This window comes from Giraffa tippelskirchi, chromosome 9, assembly GCF_054371585.1.
Source record: "Giraffa tippelskirchi isolate mGirTip1 chromosome 9, T2T-mGirTip1v1.2.pri, whole genome shotgun sequence".
Classification (NCBI taxonomy): Eukaryota; Metazoa; Chordata; class Mammalia; order Artiodactyla; family Giraffidae; genus Giraffa; species Giraffa tippelskirchi.
In genome coordinates this window covers 159,734,136-159,761,397 of record NC_137283.1, presented here as the reverse complement: position 1 = coordinate 159,761,397, position 27,262 = coordinate 159,734,136, and the positions used below count along the sequence as shown (strand labels likewise).

The following is a 27,262-nucleotide window of genomic DNA, read 5'->3' as shown; positions in this document are numbered from 1 at the left end:
GTCCATGACGGGCCCAACCCCAATCGTGGCATTTTGGCGTTACAGTGTAATTATCTGCATAGGTATCGCTGTATTTCTTCCCTCCTTCCTTGAATAAACCTTTTTAAAGCACCTCCTCTCGGCCAGGTGCTGGGGAAGGCGGTGCTGGGGACACTTAGTTGAATACCACTGTGCTCCTGCTCTCGGGGGACGAAGGTCTAGAGGAGATAATGGGTCAGGAAGCAACTGATGCAGGTGAGGGGATGGGGAGCAGGTAAAGGGTGGGGGTGGCGGGGTAGAGAAGCAGCCAGAGGGGCAGTGAACCCAGGCTTGGGTGCCAGGGAATCTGCCCAGAACCACTCTCACAGGCTTGCTGGACAAAGGTGGACCTCGGGGCGGGGGGACCCCCGGGAAAGAGGGGGCATCTCCCCAACAAATGTTCCCTCCCAGAGACTCCATCCTCGCCTCTGCACTCCTGCCCTGCCCCGCACAGCCCAGCACCAGGCGGCCTCTCAACAGACGCTGGTGGAACGAGGGAGCAGGGAGCAGTTCCACTCGGAACAATGAGCCCGTGAGCCCTAGCTGTCTCCCCTCCGGGGTCGTGGCACCAAAGGTTCCTTTAGGAGCTATGAGCCTTGTGAAAATCTGATTCTAGTCCCTGGTGAAAGAAAGTGAAAAAGTTGCTCAGTCGTGTCCGACTCTTTGTGACTCCACAGACTGTACATTCCATGGAATTCTCCAGGCCAGAATACTGGAGTGGGTAGCCTTTCCCTTCTCCAGGGGATCTTCCCAACCCAGGGATCAAACCCAGGTCTCCCGCATTGCAGGTGGGTTCTTTACCAGCTAAGCCACCAGGGAAGCCCCACTGGTGAAAACAGGACTTCAAAGAATAAGGCGTTAGATCTTAGTGATCATCCCTGAAAACAGTCACCGAATGCCCGCTGTGGTGGCATCGTCCAAGGTGGGGGGCAACGTTTTAAAACTCAGAACAGTACCATGTCCCAGCCTTGGTAAGAATGGCTGAGGGAAAGGGGGCCATCACACCCTAGAGGTGATCAGGGCTGCTCTGTGAGGGCCCCGAGGCTCTGAATTTTCTGCCGCCAGCTTGAGAGGGAGGAGGAAGGGGAGCCGCAGGCTGAGCCGTCCGCGCACCTGCGTTCATCCTTAGATGGCCTCGCGGACATTCCTGGTGCCACAGAGCAGAAGGAGGCAGCGGCGGAGATGACACGGCGCCTCACCCTCCTGAGATCTACCGTTAGCTCCAAGACAGAGTCCAGGCACTTTCTCTTTAGCTGCCACTTAATTAGCGGGCTTTCTCCTTCCTCCACAAAGCAATAAAATCAGGAGGGGAAAAACAAAACCCACCTAGGGGTGTGGGGAGGGGCAGTCTGATAAGTCTGGCTTTTCCTTCACACTTTAGTAAGACTTCAAGGTGTGTGTTGCAGGGAGATAAGAGTTTTCAGGTCACTGGAGTCACCAGGCTCTCCTCAGCCCGAGGCGGGCGTTATCTCGCGCTCATAGGCGGCCTGAGGAGGCCCGGCCAGGCCCTGAGGGGAGGCAGGACCACCGACTGGGCCTCAGGGGAAGGGGCTCTCTGAATGGATGGCTTTCACCAGGGCACAGAGGCCCATCGAGGAGGATAAGGAAACCTCCTCCTGCCGCTACTGAGAGCTGGAACCTTCCTAAGGAAGTGTCACCGCCATCAACAGAAGCCTCAAATGGCTCAGCTCCGTGGAGACCGGCGTGTGTGTGAACCTCAGACCCCACCTCTCGGCTTTTCTCTTTCTGTTTGAGTGGGAAAATTCATCAGTAATAATTGAGGTCACAGGTCCCGGGGCAGAGAACACCAGAGGTTCAGAAAAACCTTGAACAGGGGGTTGCCTCCCGCCCCCTAAATGCCCCGTGCCCATGAGAACTTTGTGTCGTGACAGGAAGTTTATGAGATTTGTTTTCAGCGTCTGTCATGACTTCAAGGATGAAATCCAGTCATGATTCTCACTGCCTTTTTATTTATTTATTTTCGGTTGCGCTGTATCTTCGTTGCTCACGAGCTTTCTCTAGTGACAGCGAGCGGGGAATGCTCTCTTGTCGCCACGTGCTGGCTTCTCACTGCAGTGGCTTCGCTCGCTGGGGAGCACGGGCTCTCGACGTAACGAGCTCGGTAGCTGTGGCTCGAGGACAAGCGGGCTGTAGTAGCTGTGGCGCAGGGGCTTAGCTTAGCTCAGCTTAGCTTAGTTTAGCTTAGCTCACAGCATGTGAGAACTTTCTAGACCAGGGATGGAACCCATGTCCCCCGCATTGACAGGCAGATTCTTATCCCCTGTAACATCAAGGAAGTCCTGATTCTAACTTTCAACATCAATTCAACATCAACATCAGTTTCCGTAGTGTGACTGGTCTGTGTTAAGGTGACCTTTACCTGACTCACCAGGGTCTACTGCAAATGAAAGTCTTTGTCTAAAATCATGTAAACTGAGACTCCCAAACTCAGGACACTAGCCTGATGTGTGCAGTCTCTAAGTCTTGTCCGACTCTTTGCAACGCCATGGACTATAACCTGCCAGGCTCCTCTGGCCATGGAATTATCCCCGCAAGAATACTGGAGTGGGTTGCCATTTCCTCCTCACCAGTCTGATACTTCACATCTAAAAAGCAGAAGTCCCTAACCTAAGCCTCTGGGTTGACTAAATTAAGAGACCGTAGTCATAGTGGGTCCAACTGATATGACTAGCATTGTAGATCTCTGTGGCTGTACATTTATCACATCCATCCTATATCACCATTTAAAGGAAGGATAAGATTGCAGACATTAGAAACAGGTACTTCCTTGCAGCAATTTGGATCAGCAGTCTGCTCTGTGATTAATGGTCTGGACACTATCTGTCCTTGCTACAAGACCTGACAGAGTGAGCAAACAAGTAAACCCGGCACCCAGAGACACCAGGAAAGTTAGAGATAACTCAGGTCAATTCTGATTTTTTTTTTTTTTTTACTTTATTTTCACAAATAACTGTGTGGTAGGAAAATTCATACACTCTCTTTGCAGACTATTACACCACATTTTATTTCTGATTTTCTGTTTCTACACATCTCTCCTACATCACAGCACAAAGTAAGTCTTTCAAAGGCTAAAAGTGAAGAGCATCCTTTATTAGAAAAAAATCTGAATTTCTTGCCATTAACATGGTAATTTTTTATCTCCTCTTGTCCGCCACCTCACCTTGTCCTACTCACTACACCATATGCAAGGTCCTCTGCTTCTTTTTGTCCTGTGGTACCTCAGCTGGCCAGGTAGTCCTCAACCTAGAGAGTTCTAGAACCACACTGTCCCACATGGAAGCCACCAGCCCTGTGAGGCAGCTGGAAGCATGGAAGTCCCACCAGCCCCATGAGGTAGGTAGCTGAGTGACAGGAAAGCAGCCATCTAAACTGAGATGATGCAAGCCTTAATTACACATGAGACTTCAAAGACTCAGTGAGAAAAATGTAAAGTAACAACACCTTTTATGTTGGCCACATGTTGAAAATGCACTTTGGCTATATTGGGTTAAAAGTGAAAGTGAAAGTCACTCAGTTGTGTCTGACTCTTTGCGACCCCATGGACTATACAGTCCATGGAATTCTCCAGATCAGAATACTGAAGTGGGTAGCTATTCCCTTCTCCAGGGGATCTTCCCAACCCAGGAATTGAACCCAGCTCTCCCGAATTGCAGTCAGATTCTTTACCAGTTGAGCCACCAGGGAACCTGATATGTCCATATTGGGTTAAATAAGATATTAAAATTTATTTCACCTGTTTCTTTTTTATTTGGGGCTTCCCAGGTAAAGAATGCGCCTGCCAATGCAGGAGACATAAGAGACATGGGTTCAATCCCTGGGTGGGGAAGGTCCCCTAGAGGAGGGCGTGGCAACCCACTCCAGTATTCTTGCCTGGAGAATCCCATGGGCAGAGGAGCCTGATGGGCTACAGACCATAGTGTTGCAAAGAGTTGGACAAGACTGAAGCGACTTCCAGTAGTCATGTATGGATGTGAGAGCTGGACTATAAAGAAAGCTGAGCGTCAAAGAATTGATGCTTTTCAACTGTGGTATTGGAGAAGACTCTTGAGAGTCCCTTGGACTACAGGGAGATCCAACCAGTCCATCCTAAAGGAGATCAGTCCTGAATGTTCATTGGAAGGACTGATGCTGAAGCTGAAACTCCAATACTTTGGCCATCTGATGCAAAGAACTGACTCATTGGAAAAGACCCTGATACTGGGAAAGATTGAAGGCAGGAGAAGAAGGGGATGACAGAGGATGAGATGGTTGGGTGGCATCACCGACTCAATGAACATGAGTTTGAGCAAGCTCCGGGAGTTGATGATGGACAGGGAAGCCTGGTGTGCTGCAGTCCATGGGGTCGCAAAGTGTCGGACACAACTGAGCAACTGAACTGAACTGAAACGACTTAGCATGCATGCAGTGTGGCTACTAGAACATTTTAAGTTGCTCCTATGTCAGCCTTGTTCTAGACTGTGTCCTTTTGCCAATGGTTTCCAAATCAAAAAGACGAAAATGCTGCAGAATTACACTGGCAGAGTCTGTTCCTGCTGCGTTTGATTAGCAATGCCATCCCACTGGCCAAAAGTGATTTTCTACGTAACGGTTTTCTCCCACCGCCCGTGTCTGACTCTAATTAGCAGGCTATGGGTGCTTAGGCTTTCCAGCTCCCTGGGGCTCCCTGCCTGGCTCGGTTTGCCTGCTGCAGCCGCTGCTCCTACCTCGGCCACTCGACCAGAACCCACAGCCTCTGCAGAGCCTCACCTCCACCCTGAGCCTCCCTCTACCTCCAGTTCTCACCCCAACCTGTCCTCCTCACTTCAGCACCTCTTACTCAGTGGTCCAGAGTGAAAGGATCCACCTTCCTCCCTGAAAGCCCCCAAAACTTGCACTGTCCCAAACCTGGAGCGAGCACCGTTCAGGGACCCATCATTTGACCAAACTCAAGTGGGTCTCAATTTACTCTCCACTTCCTCCTGAAGACCTAGCCTGACTGCCCAGGCTAGTGGGTACTCATATCCTGTGCTTCCCCCAAACCTTGTCCTCTGTGACAGTTAGGATACAGCTAAGCATAAAGTCAGTGAGGTCAAGGAGAAGGCCCAGCATGGCACCGGGCACATAATACGTTCTCAATAAAGACTCATTGGCTGGAGGGAGAGCTGGGTAGAGGGAGAGAGTAAAGGAGGGAGGGGTGATCTGCGATTCGTGTGAGACTGGAAATTTGTTCATCTTTGTATGCCCTCAGGATGCCTGGCTCACAGTGTGTGTGCTCAGTCCTTCTGATTGAATGAATGAGCTCCAACAGGGCTTCTAACCTGCAGTGTGCACACAGGTCATCACGGACTTGTTAAATAAAATGCAGATTCTTATTCAGCACGTCTGGGTGGGGCCTGAGATTCTGCCTTAGGCTTCCAGGTGATACCAATGCCTCTGGTCTGGGGCCACAGTTTAATCCCAGGGAGCCAAAGGCTGGGGCTGTGACATCAGCTGGTCTTCACCGTTCCTGGACTTGCCTCGATTCATGTATCCTCTCCTGACTAACAATGGCTGTTTCAGACTCTTCCATCCTTACCTCTCCTCTTCCTCTTGCCTCCAGAAGAGTAACTAATTAGCTGGCATCACACTAATCAGATGTAACCTCCTTCAAACAACCTTCTCATCAGCAAGGTTGCTGCCCCTGGAGTCTCCCTTCCTGCAAGCTGCAAATCTGCCCTGTCCCGTGAAACCACAACTCTGGAGTGTTTAGGTCTTCCTAGCCTTGACTTTCTCCAGGGTCTTCCTCCCACCCTTACTCTCCTTCTTTCTAGCATCTTCATTCTTTTTCCTTTTCTTTTTATGGTTTCAAACCAATCCGAACCCCTCTGTGATGAAGCCTTCCCCTCTCCCTCAGCCCTGTGATCTTAGCTTCTGAACTCAGCTACAGATTGCATCACTGGACTAAAAAAATGTCTTGGTCCCATCCTCCTGCTCCCTGGGCTGACCTCCTAGTGGCTGGATCCCGCTGACCCTGGGCTCTCCCCATGCTTGTCGGGAGTTTAGAGTTTTCCAGCTTCTACCGCTCATTCATTTTACGAATGTCTGTCCAACCTGCCTACGTGACAAGTGCTCTGTTAGCCCTGGCATTAATGAATAGTTCTGGGAGGATGTGAGGTCTGTGCTGAGCATTTCAGGATAACTGGGTGTTCTCTGAGTGAAGAGAGCAGAGAAGGAGGAGGGGTGGACCCAGGATCCCCTACTCTGCCCCTCAGTTTAACTCGTTGAATTTCTGCTCTTTCATCCCAGTCTTCTTTTCTATAATAATTACATGGAATTTGAATTGGTGTGAATTTGAAGTGACGGCACCCTGTCCAGCTGGGAACATGCAGCAGGCAGCACCATAACTTAGAAGGGAAGTCGGGAATGGGGAGATGGGGAAAGTGGAAGCAGTGACAGATTTTATTTTCTCGGGCTCCAAAATCACTGCAGATGGAGACTGCAGCCATGAAATTAAAAGACACTTGCTCCTTGGAAGAAAAGCTATGACATGCCTAGACAGTGTATTAAAAAGCAGAGACATCACTTTGCCAACAAAGATCTGTCTAGTCAAAGCTTTCCAGTAGTCATGTACAGATGTGAGAGCTGGACCATCAAGAAAGCTGAACACCAAAGAATTGATGCTTTTGAACTGTGGTGTTGGAGAAGACTCTTGAGAGTCCCTTGGGCTGCAAGGAGATCAAACCCATTGTAAAGGAAATCATCCCTGAATATTTACTGTTGCTGAGCTGAAACTCCAAACTTTGGCCACCTGATGCCAAGAGCCGACTCATTGGAAAAGACCAGGTTCCAGGAATGATTTAAGGCAAAAGAAGGGGGTGGCAGAGGATGAGATGGTTAGATAGCATCACCAACTCAATGGACATGAAGTTGATCCAAGTCTGAGAGAGAGTGGAAGACAGAGGAGCCCGGCATGCTGCAGCCCATGGGGACACAACTTGGTAACTGAACAACAACGGCAAAGCAGAGAGGAGTTAGCCTGGTGTGAGAACCGCTACCTAAGGAGGAATGGAGTATGAGGGACAGAAAAGTAAATGCCACTGCTGCCAAACACCAGCCCACCCAGGGCTCAACTCTGGCAGTTTCTGCAGACTTGCACCCCTGGACACTTCAGCACACAACCCTGGGCTGTTGTCCTCCACCTCTTGTTCGCCACTGTCTCTCCGGGCTTGAGCTGGGCACCTGGTATGTGCCAGACAGGCAGAGATCACCTACTACATTCCAGACACTGAATCTGGGGAAACAAGGATGAATAAGATCCAAGTCTTCTTCATTTGGGTTCCCCTGGTGGCTCATAGGTAAAGAATGTGCCTGCAGTGCAAAAGACGCAGGTTCGACCCTGGGTCAGAAGATCCCCTGGAGGAGGACATAATAACTCACTCCAATATTCTTGCCTGGAGAATCCCCATGGACAGAGGAGTCTGGCAGGCTACAGTCCATGGGGTCGCCAAGAGTCGGACATGACTGTGAAGTGATTGAGCAACTCTTCAAGATAAATGTTCAATATTTAATAGAGGACTGTAAGAAAGAGACAGTACTGGAGAGAAAATACCCTGCCCTTTTTTGGCTGAGGCTATGGGGAGTGGGCAGAAGTGGGTATACTCTCAGGGCACCTATAAAACTGCCCAACACACAGGGAAAGATTGATATATAATTTTGATTGATTTATCTATCACTGACAAGCTGCAAAACCTCCCAAGACAAGCGTCTCTAAGATGTGCCAGTGGGACTGCCGCCAATACTGCCGGCCCCTTTCCAAGGCTGACCCTGCCCAGGGTTGCCCGGGGTCGGGCCCAGGTGTTCAAGGGAAATATCCAGCTCCCCTGCCACGCCAGCGAGCAGAAGGATGCCCACGGGCACATGGGACAAACTGGGCTCAAGCTGCCATATGGCCTGGATTTCACGTTTTGACTGGCAGAGTGTAATTGTTTTTACAGAGTCTAGTGTCTTGCTACAGATTGTAAATGATAAGGTCACAAGGATTAGAGACCAGTTAAAAATTATAGAAGACATATGCTGTGCATTTTACTAATGAATGGCCATATTCAAGCATGTTCACTAATTAATGGCAATATTTGAATGGGCCCCACTAATGAATGGCAATATTTGAAAGTGGTGCTGCATGTGATACTCTGTGACCAGTGCTCCGTCTCTGGAAGGAGCCAAATGCTCCATAAGGCCTGGGAAATGCTGATTGGAAAGCCGGCCTTGCAAGATGTTAGAGGGAGTTTCGAGTTAGATGCGGAGATTCACCCGCCAAGAAGTTTGTTGGGAGGAACACGGATGCTGTGAATGTCATCATCAAATACTTATAAGGGTCCTAGTTTGCAGTCCAATCCGACCTTAGCCTTCCGAAACAAGGGGAGTCGTGAAGGGAGGGAGGGAGTTGGGGAGGATGATGGTGGGGCGGGCACCACGGGAATGCTTCTTTGAAATGGTGAGACGGTCGCGCCCGTCACACACGGCCCCAGGGCCCCCGCGCTGTCCTCGCTGTCCTCCTGGCAGCGGTGCTGAGTCTGTTCAGCTCAGGGTTAAGGCCCAGGACACAGCGGGGGAACTGAACCTGCCGCTCCCATCTCCTGTTTCTTTCCCCCTCACCCGGACCTCCAGTTTGTTGGCCATCAGTTGTTTAAAACCACCAAAGCGAAAATTCACTTAGAATCCTTTTCTCTCCAGCAGGATGGAACCAGGTCAGTCCAAACAAGGAGGTGACAGGCTCCGAGCACCTTATTTCAGAGCCCAGGTTTGGGGGGACGGACAGGAAACAAGCGATCGAGGGCTGGCCGCAAGTCACTCTTGACCCTGGTTCAGCCGTCTGGACAAGGCTCAGGAGTGACTTGAAGCTGTGTCCAGGAACATGTCTGCAGAAATCCAACATGGATGAAGCAGGTTTTAGGGCTAGAGATTCTCTTTGGCCTTGTTGGGTTTGACGCAGGCCCTGATTGTTGACACGGCGCCCTGGAGAGGACCGGGGCAAGCCCTCCCTCACACACCTCACTGGTGGACCTGGGACCAGTGCACCCTCCACGGAGATCAGGCTCACAAAAGCAATCAAAATATGAACTTCGCACACCCTTTGATCCAACTATTTCACTTCTGGAAATTCACCCTGCAGGTCTCCTCTCACATGTGCAAAATGACCTGTGGGGAAGGACGCGCCCCATGGCTTTGTTTATCACAGCAAAATATTGGAAAGGACCTAAATGCTCATCCATAGGGGGCTGCTTGAATTCATTCATAAATGTATGAGTTAAGATACATCTGTCAACTTGAATACCGTGCGGCCGTTGAAGATTTCAGCTGTTCAGGGCTGCTCAACAGGCACTGATATAGGACAGGCTGTAAATGAATTAAATGGAAAGCAAGGTGCAGAGCACGTTACCTAAAGCAATACTCTATATACAGTTTTTAGTCTCAAAGTAGCGTTTATACATGCAGGTGACAGCGATTGTCTCTGGGGAGGTTTGTAAGCTGACCAAGGAGGAAGGGAGACATTTTTTTTACTGTTTGCCTTTTGCACCCTTTAAATTTGTGCTCTATGCATGTATTATCCACTCAAAAAATACAAAAACTACTTTTTAAGACTCAGACTATGTGAATTATGTCCCAAGAAAGCCGTTTTTGAAAACATTTTTAAGTTTGAAAAAACTAGAGTGTCTTTTTAAAATTTCTTCATTTTTTTTAAATTATGAAACTATGATAACACATTTACAAGAGGCTTGGAAAATACTGAACAAAGTTATATAAATTTATGTATGATACATTTATAAATATGTGAAGTTATATATTACATTTTAAGTAGATAAATGAAGATTTTTAGTGGCGATTCAATATCAAACTCTCAAAAATTAATAGAATGAATATACAGAGAAGTAGAAAGATATAGGAGACCTGAAAAGCGCTATGAACCAATTAAACATAACTATTTATGCAATTTTCAGCATATGATTTATATAATCTTCACACAACAGTAAGGAAAAACTGTGAACAGCTTAAAGAAGAGAATAAGTTCAGGTGCTTCTGTCTGTAATCATACCGCGGACACCTCAGTTCCCAGCACTGCCGTCCCCGGGAGCCCCACCCCCACCGTTGGGAGCCTTTATCAGGCCCGTCTCTTAATTTAAGGTTCCCAGGTCAGTCTTGTTGAAAGTAGGCTGGGAGATATGGTCTCTTATAGTGTGAGCTCATCTTCTCTAATAGGTTCTGAGACAGATGGTGATAAAGTCTCCCATTAGATGGTATGCACGGTAAGCGTATAAATTAAGACTCTGTACAACCTAAAGACTGAATTTGAATGAATACATACTTGTGCTTGATGAGATCATGATGCTACTGGAAAAAAAAAAAAAAGAATTTTCAGGGTTCTTTTAAGAGCTCCCATGAATAGAAATTAAACCAAGGAAAGTAAGGGGCTTTTCATGGTAGCAAACCTAAAACAAAAATAATTCAGGGGACAGGGTGAGGGGAGAGGGCGTAGAAGTGACGGTACTTGGTAGGAATCAAGATCACATCGTTGAACCACCCTTGATGATCTGGATAGAACTTGAAAACTACAGAAGAATTCAGCTACTGAGCTATATTCAGTTTCCTTGAAGTTATTTATTTTTAGCCATTTGGAGATGGCATGTAAAAGATCGTCTTAGGCTGTTTGCATTTAGAGCATGGCACAGTTTACAGTTGCTTCCCACCATGAAATTCTGTGATTTTAAAATGTTGTGTACTTGAAAGGAAATAACCTGACATTCTTCCTTTCAAAATTGTGCTTTAGCAAGTTAGACTCTTAACACCATTTCCGTTCTGTGGCACTGTCTTGTCAGAACCAGTTTTGCATATATGGGCAGCTAGTCACCACATAGGGAGCCTGGCTCTTTCAATAGACTATTTTTAACACACTGGGGCTCAATCTCGTATATCACTGCTGCCATCTTCTGGAAAGTCAGATACCTAGAAGAACAATATTTTATCTCTTCCCAGAGAAGGACAAATGTGTGCTTCAAGGTTTTGATGTTTCCCTTGACTACAGTAAGGGGTCCTGAGATGGTGTTTGATGTTCTCCGGCTCTTTTAACACAGAACTTCAGAGCTGTGGAAGAAAAATAAATGGCACATAATAAAATGCTTTTATAATAGATGATGTCGTGATAGAAAACACGCATAAAGAACTTTGGGCTTTCATATAGAGATATTTCAACTTGAAGGGTCAAACCCTTATTTTGAGGGTCATCACTTATAGGTATTGACTGGCTCTCAACTTTATTGATCAGCAGCCACTTGAAAATTCTGATAGCACTGGAGGCTGTTCATTTGATTCCTTTTTATGCCTCCAAAGAGAAAATATACATACATCTCCTTTTGAATGTCTCCATTACGAGCATATGGGAAATCAAGCTCAAGCATCAATCAAATGACTTGTCTACTGACATGATACTGAAAGATAAAGTGATGGGCAGTTCATTTAGCTGTAAGATAGTACAGGATTTCCTAAGAGAACTGACAGTGGCGATACCGCTGCACGTACAGGAAGAACGAGGGGTCAGTACCTCTCTCTACCGCAGTTTTGGCAAGTTGACAAGCCTGGCACTTCCCAGGAGGTCCTCAGTCTCATTCGGGGGCTCACAGAACCACAGCAGTTGTTAGTAAATTGGGAATTACTTTAATTAGCAAGGTACTTAATTATCACCTTACTTTTCTGTAGAATATTTTTGTGTATAAAACATCGTAACTCCATGAGAAAACCATTTCTCATGTTTACCGTATGCCAGAAACTGAATGAGGTATTAGTTATCTATTATTTCTTCCTTACAGATGCAAAAAAACTAAAGTAAAGAGCTGTTAGGATCACACAGATAATAAATGGTGGAGAAGGGTCTCCAGCTCCAGGTCTCTCAGGCTTCAAAGGCTTTACTTTTAAACACTAAATTGTATCTGCTTTTTTTTAAATATAACTATATGATTTCATGAATTACAATATGCTATTCTCTTAAGTTGTCCGGGTCCAAGATTTTATTCATTTCAAAAGTAAATACTCAACACATATTAATTGCAAGACAGATGTATGACTTGAATATTAAAAAGTTTGGCTATTTCTTATTAGGAAAACAAAGTTTATCTTATTGGACTTATCCCTAATTGAATAGTTGTTTTAAAATTGTATATTTGAGGGCTCCCCTGGTGGTCCAGTGGTTAAGACTCTGTGCTCCACTTGCCTGGGAAACCCCATGGACGGAGGAGCCTGGTAGGCTGCAGCCCGTGGGGTCGCGAAGAGTCAGGCACGACTGAGCGACTTCACTTTCACTTTTCACTTTCATGCACTGGAGGAGGAAATGGCAGCCCACTCCAGTGTTCTTGCCTGGAGAATCCCAGGGATGGAGGAGCCTGGTGGGCTGCCGTCTGTGGGGTCGCACAGAGTCGGACATGACTGAAGCGACTTAGCAGCAGCAGCAGCAGCTCCACTGCAGGGGGCACAGGTTCGATTCCTGGTCAGGGAACTAAGATCCTGCTATGCTGCGTGGCATGGCCAAAAAACTTTTTAAAGAAGAATCAAATTGTATGCTTCATTTTAAGCATCTAGAATGAGATAATCACTATAGTTACTTGAGAAACTTGCCCTCAACCAGGCAGATACTCCAAAGAGAAAAATGTATTGGATCACCAAGTTCATTGTCAAATAAAGGGAAACTATCATGTTGTTGGGAGTGATTAACTCTTCCTGGTGTTGCCTTCTAAGATGCATCATCCTGTGGGTAGCAAACTCCGGGTGATAGTGAAGGACAGAGAGGCCTGGCATACTGCAGTCCGTGGGGTCACAAAGGTCGGACGTGACTTGGCGACTGAACAACAACAAAAAACAATAGGAGATATCTAGTATATATTTATATGTGAGCGAAGTGAAAGTCACTCAGTCATGTCCGACTCTTTGCAACCCCATGGACTATACAGGCCATAGAATTCTCCAGGCCAGAATACTGGAATGGGTAGCCTATCCCTTCTCCAGGGGATCTTCCCAACCCAGGAATCGAACTGGAGTCTCCTGCAATGCAGGCGGATTCTTTACCAACCGAGCTGTCAGGGAAGCCCTAAAAAGCAAGTGAAAGCCGCTCAGTCTTGTCCGACTCTTTGCAACCCCATGGACTCTACAGTCCATGGAATTCTCTAGGCCAGAATACTGGAGTGGGTAGCCTTTCCCTTCTCCAGGGGATCTTCCCAACCCAGGGATTGAACCCAGGTCTCCCGCATTGCAGATGGATTCTTTACCAGCTGAGCCACCAGGGAAGCCCTATTTATATGTAGATATCTATATATCTAACACACCTCTATCTGTATAGATAGAGAGAGCTTGATCACAAGGAATTGGCTTATGTGGTTATGGGGCTGGCCAGGCAAGTCGTAAATCCATAGAGCAGGCTGCAAGGAAGGGCAGGCTGGAACTCAGTTGTCCACAGGTGAACTCTCTTCTTGAGGAAGCTTCAGTTCTGCTCCTAAAAACTTTCAACTGATTGAATCAGTCCCATGCAGATTACCTAGGACTATCTCCCTTCCTTAAGGTAAAGTGACTATTGGTCTTACCTACAAAATACATACACTGAGAAACCTAGATCAGTGCTTGACTGAATAACTGGGTACTAGAAATGGCAAACCACTCTAGTGTTGTTGCCTGAAAAATCCCATGGACAGAGGAGCCCCGCAGGCTACAGTCCATGGGATTGCAAGAGTTGGACTCGACTTAGCAACTAAACCACCACCACCATAGTCTAGCTGAGTGGACACATGAAACTAACATCCCAGGCACTAAGGTAAAACAGCCCATATTTATTGGTTTTCTTTTTTTGTGTGTGTGTAGGTTTTTAATCAAATTTCATAAGGGGATAGAGTTTAGAAAATCAATAGAGTAAGTCTTATTACTGTTAAGACTTTTTTAAAGCTTTAAAAATTCTTTTTTAAAAAACTGCAGAAATTGTTGGTGTTTGTCAGATCTATCTCAAAAGAAAATAACCCAGGAAAAGTATACAAAGCAAACGGGTGGTAGTCGATTCTATTCAGTTGGTGTTTACTCATAAGGCATCTTGAAAGAGCCTCAGCAAATGTGAGCCCACAGTTAATGACTAATAAGCCCCTGGGGAAAGTGTGGCCTTCAACACTATTGGTTAAAGCCCAGACCCACGTGCCCCAGAAAGGAGACAGACAGGTCGGCAGAGAGAATGTGAAAATGTTAGAGTCAGATTTGCTTCCCACGTGCCCTAGAAAGGAGACAGACAGGTCGGCAGAGAGAATGTGAAAATGTTAGAGTCAGATATGCTTCCTCCTCAAGCTCTTTGGAAATACCTATGCCCTGGGAGTTTTTGCAAACAAACCCAAAATATGATTTCAAGGAATTCTATATCTGCCTAAGCCAGGACTCCCCAAACTTCCTCTGTTCACCTTGCTCTTTGTGACTGCTTCTCCCGGTGCTTCTAGGCTGTAAGAAACGCCTAGCAGTTCTGTTTATTAAATATTTAGGTCCAAATAACATAGAAAGAATTAATATCATAACAACTTAATAGCCATTTGAAAAAATAGTTCAAGTAAATTGAAAGAAAAAAATATGTTTATTTCATTCTTAAATAACTACATCTCCTGGTCCAAAGAGATGTTCACCTTTCTTTCTATCACACAGTAACCTCCGAAAATCCTGCTTTGCAAAAACATGATGTCATCAAAAGAAGAGTAGTACAGTCTGCATTAACACCATGAGTTAGTAATTCCGAGTCCCACGGATGCCGAGTGTCACTGTGCTTTTCCTCAAAAACGTGAACAATCCCACCGCACTTCCATGAATTTGTTGTGGCATCCCAGGGCTCCTTGGTACACAGTTTGAAAACTGAAGGCATTTGTTCAAGCACCTGGTTGACAGTCTTAAGTTGTAGATAATTAAATTAAAAACCTGAACATATTTTTTAGATCAAACCAGACCTTCTAATTATGTCCCCATTTTGTATCAGACAGATTTGAATTATTTAACTAGAAAGCCAAAGGCTCGATGTAGCTAAACTTAAGTTATACTCTCTGAATAAGAGCAAATTAGCAAGTGCATTAATGCTAAATTATCGCCAGTACATTCTTCAAGCTTTTGCTTGCCTTTTACCTACTGAAGCGATGAGGGTTTGATTTTTATATGTGCTTTCTTTTCTGGTTTTTTTTAATATAGTCTATTCTTTGTAGTACTGGTATGAAAGGGAATTTAATGTCTTTGTGTCAGGAAAGCCCTATTTATTCTGACAAAATGATCAACCTCCAGGGTGTTCCTCTACCATGAAACTGGTTTTATATCTCATCCACGAGCTAATAAGATGTGAAGCGTTTTCCCTGTCACGCCAGGAGATCAGACTTGCTTCCATGGAAAGCACTGGGTTGAGATCACACAGTGAGCTCTCCTCAGTGAGTGAACCATACAGTTCACAGTTTTTCAACACGAGAGCAGAGTGATGGGTCTGAGGCAAACCCAAAGATGAGCAGATACATTAAAATATATATCTATCTTAAGAGGGAACTCTAGGATCCAATCTGCTCACTGTTCGCCAGATTAGCTCTCAGTTCAGGGAAAATTAAAATGTCAGAAATGAAGACCTGGTGGTCTTGGTGCTTTGTGTCAACACATCCTGACACACACCCCTTCTCCCATCAAGATGAACCTTTGAGGAACGTTTATGTCCCACAAAAGGCGAGCTCAGTCTCTTTGCTGTGAGAAGAAATAAGAAGGCTATAAGATTCTGAAAGTGTTGGCTCAGAAGCCAGGTGGTGAGATCTGTAGAAGAGGCCTTTTCCGTACAAAATACTTGTTCTTCTTGTTTGTTATGCCCTGAGATTAAAATGATTTTCAGATGAGTTGTTGAAACAAGAAAGTGACCGTGGGGCAGGGTGGGAGGAACCTGTTTCCGGTGAAGACAACATGAAAAGAACCATCCTGGAAAGGCTGTTATTTTGAGGTGGGGCAGAGTGGTGATGTGTTCTGGGATAAAGCTGGGTTTTTCTAGATCCTGTTTGTTTGGGGCGGGGGGGGGGTTATCAGTTCAACCTGTCTTTTTCTTTTTTTTTTTTGGCTGCATCGGGTCTTAGCTACAGCTCGAGGGCTTCTCTCTAGTTGTGGCGCGTGGGCTTAGCTGCTCCACGGCATGTGGGATCTTACTTCCCCCACCAGGATCGAACCCGTGTCCCCTGCATTGGAAGGAGGATTCTGAACCACTGGACCACCAGGGAAGTCCCCAAATCAGTCTTATGTCAAGTAAAATTGAATTAAATTTCTGGTTTATGCTCTCGAATATGAATTTGGGAGCTTTCCAGCCTCTGGAAATTTTTCAAGGCTTCCAGGAATCCAGTGTCATTGCTATATGGGCTTATCGATTGCCATGTAAAAGCATCCCCAAACTTAGGCTTTAGAACAGTGACAATCTGGTTCCTGCTTTGCTTTGGTTTGCCTTTGCCTGCAAACCTGTAATTTGGACAGAGCCCTGTGCAAGCATTTGTCTCCGTTCCACGTGGGGTCAGATGGTGAGGGGACCCCCCCTGCTGAGGGGTCAGGTCACCCAGACACTGGAAGACCCAGGTGAAACACAGCTCAGACAGACAGCCGGCAAGAGTGCTGGCTGTTGGCTGGGGGCCTCGGCTCCTCTCCACATGCGCCTCTCCGTGGTGACTGGGATTCAAGAGCAAATGTCCTAGGAGACAGAGAGTGGAAGCTGCCAGCTTCTTGAGAGTTCAGTTCAGTAGCTCAGTTGTGTCTGACACCTTGCAACCCCATGGACTGCAGCATGCCAGGGCCCCAATAGTGGCAGACCATCACTTCTACCAACGCTGGTCGAGGGGTCAGCACATCCAGATTTAGGCAGGAGGAGTATAGAGCCCGCCTCTCAAGCAGAAGAGTATCAGGTCACACTGGGCCTGTTCTCTAAAACCACCACCATCGCCCACACGCCATACTCATTGACCGGGTTCTCTTCTCTGCTAGGTCATCTTCCCTGAATACAGCTTCTGCTAGGAGAGATGTTACTCCCCACTGAGTAAAATAAGTGGTTGTTGAAGGGAACCAGTTTTCTAGTAAAGCAACTCCTTCTCCCAGGTGGCATTAGTGGTAAAGGACCCCCTGGCCAATGCAGGAGACACAGGAGATGTGGGTTTGATCCCTGGGGTGGGAAGATCCGCTGGAGAAGGAAATGGCAGCCCACTCCAGTGATCTTGCCTGCAGAATCCCCATGGACAGAGGAGCCTGGCGGGCTGCAGTCCGTGGGGCTGCATAGAGTTGGACGTGACTGAGCAGCCAACAGTATCTATCTGACTCCTTCTCCAGCCATGAAATAAGAACAGTGCCTGGCTGGCGTCTCCTCAGAAAACACCGCGTGCCAGGCCTGCTTGTAGCCACTTAGCATGTGTTTTATTTCATCTACCTCTCATGGCGCTCATGTGAGACAGTTATCATTGTTACCCTGTCTCCTCAGAGGAGGAAACCGAGGCCCAAGCTCCAAGGCCGCTCTTCCAAGGTGGTCTTGGTCGTCAAGTGACGGGACAATGGTGCCAACCCAGGGTGTTGGCCGCGGAGCCCACGCTCTCAGCCACCACGGCGCCTCAGAGCGGGGCGGGGGAAGGGGAAGCAGGTTCTGGAGGGGCCGAGCGATTCCAGGTGGTGTAGGCCAGCTTCCTTTTCTAGCATTCACTTCTCCAGCCTCCTTCTCAGTCAGGTGAAAGGTGAGGACCGTCGACTTCCTGGGTCTCCTCCAACCTGGAAGGAGCGGTGAATGCTGACAGGAACGCCGTCTCTGGGTGAGAGGCTTTACCTCAGCCATGCGCTAGCTTCCTGGGGCGCCACAGCCAGGGGCTAAAACTGTGAGAACGTACGTTCTCACAGTTCTGGAGGCTGGGCGTCCGAGAACAGGGGGAGCAGGCCTGGTTTCTCCTGAGACCTCTCTGCTTGGCTCCCAGATGGCCACCTTCTCCCCCGACTTCCCTGGGGCAGGAGACCCCGGTTCGAGCCCTGGGTCAGGAAGATGCCCTGGAGGAGGGCATGGCAACCCACTCCGGTATTCTTGCCTGGAGAATCCCATGGACTGAGGAGCCTGGGGGGCCACAGTCCGTGGGGTCACAAAGGGGTCAGACATGACGGAGCAACTCACACTTCACTTTCCGTCACCCACACATGGTCGTCTCTCAGTCCCAGGGTCTGTGTCCTGGTCTCCTTCTGAAAGGACACCAGTCCTATTGCGCAATCCCACCTAAGGGCCTCATTTTACCTTGCATGCGTGTGTGCTATGCCGCTTCGGTCGTGTCTGACTCTTTGCAACCCTATGGACTGTAGCCCATTAGGCTCCTCTGTCCATGGGATTCTCCAGGCAAGAATACCAGGGTGGGTTGCCATTTCTTTCTACAGGGGATCTTCCCCATCCAGGGATTGAACCCACATCTCTGATGTTGCCAGCATTGGCAGGCACGTTCTTTAGCACTAGTGCCACCTAGGAAGCCCCATTTTATCTTACTTACCTCTTCAAAGGTCTTATCTCCAAACAGTCACATTCTGAGGTGTCGGGAGTTAGGGCTTCCACATAGGAGTTTGTGGGGTGCAGAATTCAACCCACGATGACCCGTTTATTCTTTCCACAGTAGGTTTTCAATATAAAAGTAAGTCCCTTAACATGGATATATAAATCCTCTATGCTGCTAACTGCTAAGTCGCTTCAGTCGTGTCCGACTCTGTGCGACCCCATAGAAGGCAGCCCACCAGGCTCCGCCGTCCCTGGGATTCTCCAGGCAAGAGGACTGGGGTGGGTTGCCATTTCCTTCTCCAGTGCATGAAAGGGAAAAGTGAAAGTGAAGTTGCTCAGTCGTGTCCGACTCTTAGCGACCCCATGGACTGTAGCCTACCAGGCTCCTCCGTCCATGGGATTTTCCAGGCAAGAGTACTGGAGTGGGGTGCCATTGCCTTCTCCTCTATGCAAGTAACCATGTGCAGAGTACATCATGCCAAATGCCAGGCTGGATGAAGCACAAGCTGGAATCAAGATTGAAGGGAGAAATATCAATAACCTCAGATATGCAGATGACACCACCCTTGTGGCAGAAAGTGAAGAGGAACTAAAGAGCCTCTTGATGAAAATGAAAGGGGAGAGTGAAAAGCTGGCTTAAAACTCAGCGTTCAAAAAACTAAGATCATGGCATCTGGTCCCATCACTTCATGGCAAATAGATTGGGAAACAGTGGTAACAGTGACAGACTTTATTTTCTTGGGCTCCAAAATCACTGAAGGTGGTGACTGCAGCCATGAAATTAAAAGATGCTTGCTCCTTGGAAGAATAGCTATGACAAACCTAGACAGCATATTAAAAAGCAGAGACATTACTTTGCCAACAAAGGTTGTCTTGTCAAAGCTATGGTTTTTCCAGTAGTCATGTATGGATGTGAGAGCTGGACTATAAAGAAAGCTGAACCCCAAAGAATTGATGCTTTTGAACTGTGGTGTTGGAGAAGATTCTTGAGAGTCCCTTGGACTGCAAGGAGATCCAACCAGTCAATCCTAAAGGAAATCAATCCTGAATATTCATAGAAAGGACTGATGCTGAAGCTGAAACTCCAATGCTTTGGCCACCTGACACAAAGAACTGACTCATTGGAAAAGACCCTGATGCTGGGAAAGATTGAAGGCGGGAGGGGAAGGGGAAGACAGAGGATGAGATGGTTGGATGGCATCACCGACTCAATGGACATGAGTTTGAGCAAGCTCCAGGAGTTGGTGATGGACAGGGAGGCCTGGTATTCTACTGGCATGCTACAGTCCATGGGGTCACAACGAGCCAGACACGACTGAGGGACTGAACTGAACTGATGCAAATAAATAAATATCAGATGTGAAATTCTTGGCTGAGATTGTTTTCCTCATATGCTAACACCAGTAACACTTAACCGCAGGTATTTCTTTGCATTGCTGTCTTTTCTGCTAGGCTAGAAACATTTCAAAGAGAGGAAATGTGACTCATTTTCGAAATGCTTCTACAGTGCTTGGAACATTCTTTAGTAAAGAGTGAACAGTATCATCAAAGTAGGACTTTTTTTCCTCTTTGCAAAAGGTAGTTTGGCACAGAAAGCATCACCAAGTTGGGGGCGGGGGTAGAACGAGCTTGGGAAAGGAAGGCAGGCTGTGACCAAATGGGACCCGCAAGCCCGCCTCTAACCTGCCTGTGTTCCCCTGCAGTTCGTCTTCTGCCGGGACTGTAAGGAATCGTACCACGAAGGTGACTGCGGCGCCGTGACTGAAGCCTCAGGAACAGTCACTCAGGTAATGCACCCTCTTCCTTCCCCAGATCGGGGCTAGGCTCTCATCGGGGACAGGAGCTGGTTCCTGGAGATCATCAAAGGTTCCAATCTGAAAAAGTAAGGACCAGACAAGTAGCCTACAGCCCTGGTGATGGGGCTCTGGCCCCTCTGTCATCAGTCCCTCCAGAACGACCCCGTCCTCAGGGTCCCACTGGAGACTTCCCAACGGTCATGTGTGGGGTGTTGGTTCTTCCACGAGAGTTCTTCCCCAGGAGTAAGGGGAGCAGGGATAAAGAGTCTAGCGTGATCAGAGGAGTCTTTAGAAAAGAGATCAAACAACTGAACAATCTCTGAATCAGGGAAATCAGTACTAACTTCACATTATTTTTTTTAAAGTGCCCATGTTTGAAGTCTTTGGTGAGAACTCTCTCCATGAATGACATGATAGAAGTATTATATGATGCAAGAATATCACTGTTTCTTTAGCAATATTGTTACCAAACTCAGGTCTAGCTCCTCACTCTGGAAAATCAATACCTGAGAGGCAGTTGTTGGTGGAAAGGAAAATTGCTTTTGATCAAAAAGCCAGCAATCTGAGGAGATGGTGGACTCAGTGTCCCCAGAAAACCGCCTCTGAAGAGTCTGTTCAGTTATGAAGGTTTTTAAGGGGAAAAAGAGAAGTAGTATCAGTGAATCGCTGAGATGGGGGTCAGAGTCGTCGCCATCCCCCACTGCATGCAGGCTTGTTGACTTCTTGTGAGCTTTCTTTGGAGGCTCTCTTGTTCACACAGTTTGTTCAAGAGATTACCGAAAGGTAAACTCCGAGGAGATCTGGCCATATACTCATTACTTATTCATCATTTCCACTTCTTTGATCTATGGAAAGAACCAACAGGTTAGACAAGCTATTGTTTGATCAAAAGATCTGATAGGTATGCTCCACCCTGGATGAGCAGAGCTTAGGGGCACCTGGTTTAAAAGTTACAATGTAGCTTTGCTAAATTGACAAGAAAGGGGGTTTCCTGCTGAGGGTGGCATCTTGCAAAGAGCTGTGCTAAACTGCATTTCAGTCTTAATGAGGTAAAGAACGTGTTTACTGAGCCTGACTCCCTGACTTGCTATACCAGGCTTAAGGAAATGCAAATGTATTTTCTTTTCTTTTATTTATTGATTATCACTCATTGGAAAAGACCCTGATGCTGGGAAAACTTGAGGGCAGGAAGACAAATGGGCGACAGAGGATGAGATGGTGGGATGGCATCACCAACTCAATGGACATGAGTTTGAACAAGCTCCAGGAGACAGTGAAGGACAGGGAAGCTGTAGTCCATGGGGTCACAAAGAGTCAGACATGACTTAGGAGATCCAACCAGTCCATCCTAAAGGACATCAGTCCTGGGTGTTCATTGGTAGGACTGATGTTGAAGCTGAAACTCCAATACTTTGGCCACCTGATGCGAAGAGCTGACTCATTTGAAAAGACCCTGATGCTGGAAAGATTGAGGGCAGGAGGAGAAGGGGACGACAGAGGATGAGATGGTTGGATGGCATCACCGACTCAGTGGACATGGGTTTGGGTGGATTCTGGGAGTTGGTGATGGACAGGGAGGCCTGGCGTGCTGCGGTTCATGGGGTCACAAAGAGTCGGACATGACTGAGTGACTGAACTGAACTGAACTGAGTGACTTAACAACAACAGCAATGGCCAGACAAACCTTAGGGGAAAGGAGTAAAAATTTCAACACACTTGATGAATTTGCTCATTATTTTTCTCCTGATAGAGACATTAAGAGGGGTATAAACATTAAATCTACCCAGATAAATCCTTTAGTCATTCTATTGACAGGAACCTCATCAATAGGCGTAGAAGTTCCAGAACATTTTAATTTCACAAGTTGAGAATTGTAAATATCAGAGTGTTCTAAAGGGCTTCCCTGGTGGCTCAGTGGTAAAGAATCCACCTGCCAGTGAAGAGACATGGATTCGATCCCTGATCTTTGAGGACCCCACATGCCTCAGGGCACCTAAATCTGTGCACCACAGGTGCTGAGCCTGAGTCCGCAAGCTGCACCTACTGAAACCGCGCACCCTGGAGCCCCAGCTCCACAGCAAGAGAAGCCCCTGCAATGAGAAGCCCTCGCATCACACCTTAGAAAGGAGCCTGCGCAGCAAAGAAACAGCCCAGCCAAAAAGAAATGAACGTTAAAATTATAAAGCAAAAAAATAAAATAAAGCCTGTTAAAAAAAAAAAATGCTCTAAAATGAGAGCATAAAGAAGTGAATCCCTATGAGATTCTGCCGAGGTTTCTACTCAATTTAAAGTAACCGAGGAAGCACAGGACATGAGCTCAGGGCTTCTCAGCAGCTCCCATTATGCTGGCCTGACCACACTAGGAGCTTTAGGACTGAGCCGCCGTTTCTACGGCAGAGGCAGCACACGCCCTTTCTATTGACTCATTTTAGCTCCAGGGCATTTGAATGCAAGCTCACTGGGTCCTGAAGTCAGGAATAACAATGTCCCTGAGACCCCATCCACCCCCACCTACCCCCACCACCGCCTCGGGACAAGAAGGGCTAGACCAGAAGACAGGCTGATGCTCTTGGAAATGGGTGTCGCCCAGCAGTTGATACCCATTTGTTCATATGATAACAGCATGGACAAGGTGGGTGTTGTCCAGCAGTTCACACACATCTGTTCATACGATAACAGCATGGACAAGGCCTTCCAGGAAGGGATACCCTAACATCTGTCTATCTGCCAACAGTAGCAGTGAAGTGAAGAAGAGCATTGCTTAACCCAAAACTGTCCACTGCCTGACCTGCTCCATCAACCCCTTCATTCAGGAGGAACCAACCAACCTTGGTGTTGACCCTAAGGTTGTTGTTGTTAAGTCACTCGGTCGTGTCTGACTCATCTGTGACCCCACGGCCTGTAGCCTGCCAGGCTCCTCTGTCCCTGGAGTTCTCCAGGCAGGAATACTGGAGTGGGTAGCCATTTCCTTCTCCGGGGGATCTTCCCAGACCAGGGAGTGAACCCACGTCTCCTGCATTGGCAGATGAGTTCTTTACCACTGAGCCACCAGGGAAGCCCTAATGGTTAAGATAGCCCAAATTAAAAAAAGAAAAGGAACTCCAAAATATGGGAGAAAGAAAGTTACAGCTGGCCTTACATACAGATGGCCAGTATCAAGGGGCCTGTTATCTGTAGACACCATCTATTAGCAGGTATTAAACAGCATTTCTACAGGACAGTCATCCTGCTAGATTCTCTGAAAAAATTCAGAGAAGTACATTTATCTTCAGAGGCTCACCAAGGAGCTATAGGGGAGGCTTATGGGAAAATAGATAATGGTAATAATATGCTAAAACAAAATGTAGCAAATACAGTTTTGTATAACGCTTCCCTAAGAAAGTCATGAAGGGTGGGTCAGAGCTGGTCAAGAGGACAGGGGAATAAGGTGACACAGAACGTTCCAGCAGAGGGCACCAAATGGACAAAGTATAGAAGCAAGATTCTCTCCAGCTAGACTTCTGTTCATCCCTGCATCCTGAGGCTCAAGACAGTACCTGGTGCATAGGCATTTAATAGGTGTTTGTTGAGTGATGATGGTGTCAAGTGAAGAAAAATGCACACCCTAAAAGTTGTGAATTAAGTTTTTATCTAGGGACCTTACTGAGGACTAAAGCCAGAAGACCGACTCTCAGATAGATCTGAAGAACCACTCTGAAGACGTAAGGGAGGAGCAGAATGATAGGAGCTTTTGGTTTTGTTTTTTTCCAATAATAGTTTGTGCTGGGAAAAAAAAAAAAAATGGAGTCAAACATCAAAGTTAAGTTAATCACTTAGTCATGTCTGACTTTTTGTGACTCCATGGACTCCAAGCCCGCCAGGCTCCTCTGTCCGTGGAGTTCTCCAGGCAAGAATACTGGAATGGGTTACCATTTCCTTCTCCAGGTGATCTTCCCCACCCAGAGCTCAAACCTGGGTCTCCTGCACTGCAGACAGATTCTTTACCAACTGAGCCACTGAGGAAGTAAAGATTACTGCTAGTCACACAAAACAGACCTCTCATGTTAATGATTTTAGTGCTTTTCTTTGTGTGGGACGATGCAAGAGTCTGGGCTCTGAAATGATCCCTTCGATGTACACCTTAACTACCTAGGCCAGTACCCAGAGCACAGTGTGGCTCCTGGTTTTCCCCATCGTGCACTCCCTTCAGGGGCTACCATGTAGGGGAGGGAGCCGCTGCCGTGGCGATGGCCTGATTTCAGGCAACGTTCCCTTTCCACAGTGGCATCTATAAAGGAAAAGATGTTCTTTCATTCGTTCAATAGTATTAAACACCTGTAACAGGTTAGGCTTTGTTCTCGTCTGTGGGGATAAAGTGCCTGCTCTCATGGAGTTTGTGTTACTTTATTAGATGTCACAGGCTCCCGGGGTGGCTCTGTGGTTAAAAAAAAAAATCCACCTGCAATGCAGGAGACATAGGAGATGCAGATTCCACCCTGGGTTGGGAAGATCCCCAGGAGGAGGAAATGGCAACCCATTGCAGTATTCTTGCCTGAAAAATCCCATGGGCAGAGAAGCCTAGCAGGCTACAGTCAGTCCAAGGGGTTGCAAAGGGTCAGACATGACTTAGCAACTGAGCACACACATATTAGATGCCACAGGGTTGCACAGTCAATATGATAGGAATTCCGACAAGGAATCTTTAATCCTAGACAGGGTTATCCAAGAGAGGATTCAGGAAGAGACAGCTCTGGAACAAGACCTCTGTAAAGTGAGCCTCCTTCCTGCCTGGTGCTCCTGGTAACCGAACCAGGCCTCATATTTCTCTAATTTCAAAATGAAGCTAATGGCCCAACCAAACTGGAAAAGTCTGCTGGGCCACTACTGCCTGAGAACAGAAGGCAGCTGGAGTTTGGGGGGTTTGCTGCCATTTCTTCCTAACTCTCTGACCCGTTGAGCATCCTGCTCAGATGCACACGTGAAGAGACTGGAATTGAAGGGTCAAGGATGACCTACAGTGGTGGGGAAGGGTTGCAAGAACCAAAATTGATGGGGAAGGTCTGAGAGTCCAGCACCGGGGGGAGCTGTGACTGCCCCAGGCCTGAAGGGACAAGAGGAGGAAAGGGCATTTCACAGGGACCCACCTCAAGGGCTGGAGCCACAGAGGAGCTCTGAAAAGAGACATAATTCAGGGTCGGGGGGTCTACATTGCCAGAAGTGGACCCAAAGCTGGAGGGGAGTGAGGACCACACCTTGACTTCTCCCACCCATCCTCTGGGCTCTTGCTAACATCTCCCCCTGGCACACCCACCTGAAAGCCAGCCACGAAGGATTCAGCCTTCCACATGCAAGGCAGGGAGAGAAAAGAACCCAGAATAACCAGTGTGTTCGCCACGTCTCTTGATTTCCTCATTTCACCCAGAACTACTCTTGGACACGGAGAAGGAGGAACCCAACAATCTATTTCATCAAGCTGAAAGAGCCAACTCCATTTGGCAAGAGAATGAAGGGTTTTTATTTTCCTAGAGCCAGTTTATTTTCTGTTCCCTTCATTTCTCTCAGAGCGCAGCGACCTTCAAATGGGTGACCTCTGCAATGCCATTGACCTGAAACCTTTGAAAGGATGGCACTCCACACACCTAACAATAAAAACCTTGTGGCAGCCTCCCCTCCTGGGATGGAAGGCTTCAGATGAATCCTCATGTCTGAATGTTGCTAATACTACAAAATACCGTCATTAGCCTTCTTCAAATTTCCTTTCAATTCAATTCACTTGGAAGGCTTTTCCTTTCAGCTGTCCGTGGCTACGCTCCACTGTTCTCCCTTGAAAGCTGAGCGGTTTGATATGACATTATCCAACCAGACAAGCCTGTGTCTCCTGGGATCCAATCGGGCTTTTCCCAGCAACTAAGCTGTTTGACCCTACACTTAATGCATTTTTTGATTAATGCAATATTTAAAAAACAAACAAACAAACTCAAAAATTGGTTTTAGATTGGTTTTAAAATATTGAACGATCTTGAAGTCGAAACTGCTGGGGATTTGGGGAATCAGTGACAGAAGATCAATCCTTCTCCGGCTAATGAGAGTCCAGCCCCATTTGCTGCTTCTTGCTCGAGCTGGGTTGTTCTCCTCCCTGTGTTCCCCTGGAGGCTTTCTAATAAGTAAACACTTGCTCTTGTAAACCACATAAATTGATTCATTCTCCCAGGGGTTCTAAGTAGTTGACGTTCCTCCTCCTATTCAACAAGAAGGCAAACTGAGACTTCCAGAGTTGTGGTGGTGTTGTCCAAAGCCACAGAGGGAACTATTTTCATTGGTTGCACCTGCTCAAAGGAGTCTGGGAACAGTGACCCCTCTCTCTGATGCATAAATCTCCAGTGTCTAATGGGAGTGTGCACCCCTGCCTGCCAAGCTCCTACTCGACCTGCAAGACCCAGAGCATGTGTTACCTCCTCCATGAAGCCATGTACCCACCCCACGACTTCCTCCAAGCTCTCGGACTACTACACAGACTTCTGTGATCCATTTATCACGTTGAAATGCTGTTTCCTTGTATCTTCCCTAAAATTCTGAACTTTCTTGGTACAAGATTGGTACCTGTTTTGTCTTTATAACCCCAGTGCCCAGCCCTTAGGCGGTACCCTTTAAATGTTAGTGAATGAATGATGACCCCCCACTTTCATCCCCATGTGCCCAACCTCACTGTGAGGCTGGGACAGCATGCTACAGGAACTGGGGAGGGGGATGGAGGCCAAGATGGTGACACAGGAGCCCCTGAGCCCCCCACTTCTCATGGCCACACAAAACCCACAGCCACACCTCGGAGACAATAATACAGCTTCAGTTCCAGACCATCGCAACAAGGCGATATCACAATAAAGCAAGTCTCACAAATGTTTTTGTTTCCCAGCGCATATAAAAGTTA

At 47.2% G+C, this 27,262-nt stretch overlaps 1 protein-coding gene across 4 annotated transcripts in view; it reads left to right on the top strand.

The window, feature by feature from the left end:
• The window catches only part of PRKN (parkin RBR E3 ubiquitin protein ligase), a 1,216,903-nt gene that overhangs the window by 1,144,035 nt on the left and 45,606 nt on the right, over positions 1-27,262 (top strand). For all 4 annotated transcript variants that reach the window (XM_081524442.1, XM_081524441.1, XM_081524444.1 and 1 more), the window contains exon 11: positions 20,263-20,346. In XM_081524442.1, coding sequence (XP_081380568.1) covers positions 20,263-20,346 — 84 coding nt within the window. The remainder of the gene's footprint in view (positions 1-20,262; positions 20,347-27,262) is intronic.